The following is a 5,825-nucleotide window of genomic DNA, read 5'->3' as shown; positions in this document are numbered from 1 at the left end:
CTACAATTTTTCAACTCTATAAATCGTTATTATGTATATTTTAATTAAGAATAAAACTTTTAATTTTATGGTTAAATTGTTTTAAAAGAATTTTTTAAAAGAGCAAAATAATGCTCATTTTATTGTTGTACTTGTTTTAACACGAAAATATTTCTATTAAAGTTTATTATAGTCTATAAAAAAAAATTATATAATTCCATAATAGATAATGATCACAAAAATTTGATTTATTGTACAAGCAGATTTAATAACAAGACGCATTTTTTTTAATCGCACTTAACTTATTTACTATTTACAATTGAACATAGTCTTAAAATTTCACAATTTCTAGAAATATTATTGCTTCCTGTAAGTATATTTTATTTTTACAAAAATCGAATTTATTTTTGTTGTAAAAGGCAACTTTTTGATGCTACAACTTGGCAGCGGTTTTTTTTTTTTTTCATTTAATTGTGAATGTAGGCAACTATATAGAGACTATTCGCGCAATATCAATCATCACAATTCTATTGTATAACTATTTCAAACAATAGAAGTGACACTGAATACAAAAATTCAAATTCAATAAATATCATATTACATTTCAAAAAAAAATGTAGAGCTTAATCAACATTATTATCTAGATTATTTGAATCAGTTTTCGTTTAATTGTGCTTTTTCTTGTAAGAGCTTTGTTATTTACTATTTCACAGTCATTCGCTTATTATCCAACACTTTTTTTTTAATATATATATACGCTATTGAAGAAGCACTTTTTATAGGCACATTAAACTTTCTACATACAGTTAATAATATATATCAACACAAATTCATTTCTCTGTATATTCACACATTCAGTTCCACGACAGCGGATATCAATATTGCAGCCAGTCATAACTTAAATTATATATATATGTATTAAATCAAGCTACATTTAAACAGGTTTCACAGATTTTCAAAAAAGGGTAAAAAATTCATAAAATTTTAATATGAATTGGTCATTTTAAAGTAACTAAAATTACTTTAATAAATAAATTTTGTAAATTACATTTTTTTTTTCATTTAAAAATTCACTGGGATTCACTGGGATTAAAAGCACTTGATTTTTAAAGCTAACTAAATATCATACTAAAATACATAAAACATTTTTGTAAGAAAATGGGGAATAACAATTATTCCTTTTTGTAAAAAAAAAGGAAAAAAAATAGAGAAAGCACTGTGAAGCCTGTACAAATTATTCTAAGCTAAAACAATTAAAAAAAAAAAAAAATACTGCGTTATTTTACGTATGATAATCAGAACAAAAAATTTTGACATCATAACTTTATACTTTTTTTGTCTTAATTACCTGACTCTTGTTGTATTATGTGTCGTTCATGATTTGTATAACGAAGAAGAGGATTTTCTCCATTTGCTGCTTCAACGTCTTCTTCGTTATTAGTGGCACAATTCATCAGTTCTTCTGTAAAAGAAAAATAATTTTTATCAATTGAAAAATAATAAATAATAAATATAATTCTACTAATAGAAAATTGAAAAATCAAAAATTGCTTACCTGGCAAACATAATTGCAATTGATCATTACTGGGATTAGTACTATCGCCAGTACCGCTGTCTTTGCTGTGTTGAGAACTTGTATCCAAATACAAGTGAGTTTGTGTTTCTGGCACTATTGGAGCAGATGTCGATAATGATTGTCGATGAGAAGCCTTAAGTCGTTGTCTCGTTTGATATATAATTACAACCCAAACAATTGAAGTTCCAACCGCGCAACATACAACGGTAATAATTATTAAACCAAGCATGTCATCTTCATTGACCATCGAGCTAGGTGCTACAAATGAATAATAATTTATGTATTCAATTTTAAAAAGTAATTTTATTTTTGAAATTAGATTCAATTTTACCTGGATTAATTTTAAGGTGAGAAGCTCCCACAATACTTCCTAAAGTATTACTAATTTCACACTCATAATCACCGGCATCACTTGCAATTGTATTAACAATAATCAACAATTGATCTTCAGCAGTGAAAAAATGTCGTTCAGTTGCTTGTAAAGGACTATTGTTCTTGCGCCACAATATTTTCGGACGTGGTGAACCACTTGCACGGCAATCAAGAACAATTGAACCACCTGCCATTATTTCTTTATTTTCCATTGGTTTCACAAACGATGGACCCTCTATAAAATAGAAATAAAATTAATATTTTAAAACTAAAAAATTTTATTATTTTAATGATTTTAGAAAAAAAAAAAAAAATTCTCTTTGACTTAATTTACCTAAAATGGTAAGTGTAGCGTTTACAATAATCATTCCAGCCAAATTTTGTGCAATACAAGAATAAACACCGCTATCAGCTGTTTTCACATCAATTATAAAAAGTACATCATCAGCGGGCATTTTATGCATTCTTCTCTCTCGAGCTGCTGGAAAATCATTTCCACCGTCTTTTTGCCAAGCTATTTGCGGAGCTGGTAGCCCTTCAGCAGAACATTCAAGACGAGCAGTACTTCCCGCATTAACACGTTTATCTTGAGGAATTTTAGAAAAGGACGGATATACTGTGAAATACATTTTTTTTTTATTTAGTGACACAAATTCTTTTTATTAGTAGTAATAAATTTTCAGTATAATTAGTATAATGTATGAATGAATGTTAGATTAAATACAATACAAGTATATTTCTTTTTTTTTTTTTAATTTAAAAATTAATTTTACTTACTTAATACGCTAATTTTTGCTTTCGCTGAATACGTAGTACCATAATTATTAGTAACCATGCATTGGTATCTTCCAGAATTAGAATGAGTTATATTTGTAATTTGTAATGTGGATGAGGCTTCAGTGAGGCCTCTATTAGAACTAACAACATCTTTATGAAAACTTGGATCCCATTCAACATTATCGTGCTTCCAAGTAAAATGTAGTGGCGCATCGGCTGTACTTGTTGCACGACAAATAAGTGAAACATTATCACCTTTGATGCTCATTTGACTTTCGGGATTTTGTATTATTAGAGGTTTTGGATAATCCTCTGTAGTAAGAAATAAAATAATAATTATAATTATTAAATATTAAAAGATATTTGTTATTGTAATATCAATTAAACTAACCACAAGTAAAATTCGCTTGATGAAGATGCATTAATGGCATTCCATACAACCAATGAGGATAACCGCAGTGAATTTTTGCTTCACTTTGCCGATGTGTTTTTAACCATAAACTAAGCCATTGTAGTCCACAATCACAAACCAACGAACCTACAAATATTTTCTCAGTTATATATATTTTTACAATAAATAAAAAACATTTCATATTTATTTTTAATTACCTGTATTCATCTTAAGTTTTATAAGATTCGGTGTAGGCGAAAAAGCATTTTCTTGAATACTTGTTATATTATTTCCAAGTAAATCAATTTCTGTAACTTGAGATAAACCCTTGAATGCATTTTTATTAATTGATTTAATTTGATTATGAGCCAATCCAAGTTTCATAAGTTGTGTAAGTGGAACGAAAGCTCCACTAAAGTCTTCCACCATATATGAAATTTTGTTTGAATTCAATTCTCTGAAAAAAAGAATAATTTAAAATTAACAAAATAAAAAAAATATATGTCAAAATAATTTAGAAATTAAATGATAACATACAAAACTTGTAGACTTTGCGTATTATTAAATGCGCCTTCAGAGATGTATGATAATTTATTTTGATCAATTTTCAATTTTTCCAATCTTCCTAAATATTCAAATGTTCCACGTTCAATGGATGTTAATTCATTGAAAGACAAATCTCTGGAAATTATAAAAATACATATTAAAAATTAAAATTCACTGTTTAAGAATATAAGAAAAAAAAATCGTGTATTTACTAACAATTCTAAAAGTTTTTTGCAAAATTCCCAAGCTTGTGCTTCGATTTTTGTTATTTTATTGTGAGACAATGTTAATTTTTCGAGATTATCCAATCCAAACAGGCTTCCTTTTTTAACACTAGTCAACAAATTAAAATCTAACTGAAGAAGTCTCAAATTTTTAAGCGGCCAAAAAGCACCATCATACAAAGATTCAAGTTTATTTCTTTTTAAACTCAGCTCTTCTAAACCTTTCAAGTCTTTCAAACTTAAAGCTTCAATTTGTCTCAAGTCATTTCTATTCAATTCTCTGTAAATATTTTATCAAAAAAAAAAATTGTTTTCCATTAATACATAGTAATATTAATTTACTATAATTATAATAAATAATTGATAATTGTAAAAATTAAAAGAAAAACTTACAAAATTCTCAGTTTAAGAAGATTTGTGAATTGATCTTTAATTTGAATAAGTCGATTTTTATTCAATCGAAGTTCTTCAAGAGATGTTAAATTTTCCAAACTTTTATTTTCAATAATACTTAATTGATTCATATTTAAATTTCTGTAAAAAATAATGTTAATTTTAAAAATAATATATTTATTGTTGGACATAATAAATATAGGAATTTAATGTTAATACATACAGTGTTTTTAATTGATTCGGAGCAAGAAACGATCCATAATGAATAATACTTATTTTGTTACCAGTAAGATCCAAATATTGAAGTCCTGGTAAATTTAATAAAGTGGATCCATTTATTTTAGTAATTAAATTATGAGATCTGAAATAAATAAAAAATTGTGCTTAATATTTCAAGCTTCATTTTTTTTTTTGAATTAATAAAATTTTGAAAATAACTTACAAACTCAAGTGCGTGAGACTTGAAAGAAACAAAAACTGTGGCAATTGCGTCAGATGATTTTTATTGAGTTTTAAGACACGTAATTGAGTCTCAACTGGCAATGAAATTGTAAAATTGTCTCTTAATTGATTAGCACTTACATCTCTGAAATATTTAAAAAAAATATTAATTATCTATAGAAAAAAATAATTAATTAAAAAAATTATTCACAAAGTTTACTCACAATTCTTTGAGCTTCAATAAATGTAGCAGTACATTGAATTCTAAATTAGAAATATTATTGGAATTCAACTCTCTGGAAAAATGAAATTCGAAATGAAAAAATTATTAATTTCAAGTTTTAACAATTAAATTTTAATTATTGATTAATAACTTGATTAAATTTAAATATTATTTAATTGTTAAAAAATGTCTAATATACATGTAAATAAATGTAACTATCTATTATCTAAATATATATATATATATATATATATAAATACGTTGAGTATGTAAATATGTCTAGGTTTAAAATAGTAATTGAATAATTGCGACAAATTTAGATGTGTTAGTGAATGAGAGGAAAAAGAATAAATTGTTATGGGCTTACAGAGTTACGGTCCATGGTGGCAAACCACTGGGTGCTTCCACCAGTTGTAATTCACTACAAGCAACAACATTTCCAAGGCAGGCACATTCCACAGGGCACTGATTTTGACTTAAAGCTAAACTACCAAGAATCCCAATATTCGATGCAAAACAAGTCATCCATAATAATGACAGCCATAGTCGAACAAATGACGCTTTTTGCAAATTCGACATCATAAATCTTTGTCTCCTTTTTTTTTTTTTAAAGATTATTTTTCAGTCCTGTTGTATATTTGCTTACTGTACTCCATTGAAAATCACAAGTAAATATCATGGCACAATTTTTTTTTATAAAATACTATAATACAAAGGGCTCATGTAGGTACTTATTGTAAGAAAAAATACATTAAACAATTAGATACACAACAAACCATGACACCTACGCCCTGTATATGATTTTCGTTGTAGTTGTAATCGTTTACTGTATTCACATTGTGAATATGACTTTAGATCAGGGTTGGTTCGTTACGCAATTGATTTTGCGCATACTGAACATAC

At 26.6% G+C, this 5,825-nt stretch overlaps 1 protein-coding gene across 1 annotated transcript; it reads right to left on the bottom strand.

The window, feature by feature from the left end:
* Nucleotides 1-206: 206 nt before the first annotated feature.
* Nucleotides 207-5,749, bottom strand: LOC127289760 (leucine-rich repeats and immunoglobulin-like domains protein 3). Its single transcript, XM_051317898.1, has 14 exons — nt 5,290-5,749; nt 4,924-4,995; nt 4,701-4,844; nt 4,482-4,619; nt 4,259-4,399; nt 3,858-4,145; nt 3,633-3,776; nt 3,314-3,552; nt 3,096-3,242; nt 2,705-3,016; nt 2,262-2,543; nt 1,887-2,162; nt 1,535-1,813; nt 207-1,441 (listed from the first exon to the last, which is right to left on the bottom strand). Exons 1-14 carry the CDS (start codon nt 5,502-5,504, stop codon nt 1,320-1,322), a joined length of 2,799 nt encoding a protein of 932 aa, XP_051173855.1. The 5' UTR covers nt 5,505-5,749; the 3' UTR covers nt 207-1,319.
* Nucleotides 5,750-5,825: the final 76 nt, after the last annotated feature.

Source organism: Leptopilina boulardi, unplaced genomic scaffold (genome assembly GCF_019393585.1).
Source record: "Leptopilina boulardi isolate dan_hultmark-lab unplaced genomic scaffold, ZJU_Lbou_2.1 LbouV2_51, whole genome shotgun sequence".
Classification (NCBI taxonomy): domain Eukaryota; kingdom Metazoa; phylum Arthropoda; class Insecta; order Hymenoptera; family Figitidae; genus Leptopilina; species Leptopilina boulardi.
The sequence above is the reverse complement of the archived record's forward strand: the minus strand, read 5'-3'. Positions and strand labels throughout refer to the sequence as shown.

Coding starts and splice junctions, on each gene's coding strand:
- LOC127289760 (XM_051317898.1), bottom strand. CDS start 5,504: ATGATGTCGAATTTGCAAAAAGCGTCATTTGTTCGACTATGGCTGTCA. Junction 3,553..3,632: donor ACGCAAAGTCTACAAGTTTT/GTATGTTATCAT, acceptor TCTTTTTTTCAG/AGAATTGAATTCAAACAAAA. Junction 3,243..3,313: donor AAAACTTAAGATGAATACAG/GTAATTAAAAAT, acceptor AAATATTTGTAG/GTTCGTTGGTTTGTGATTGT.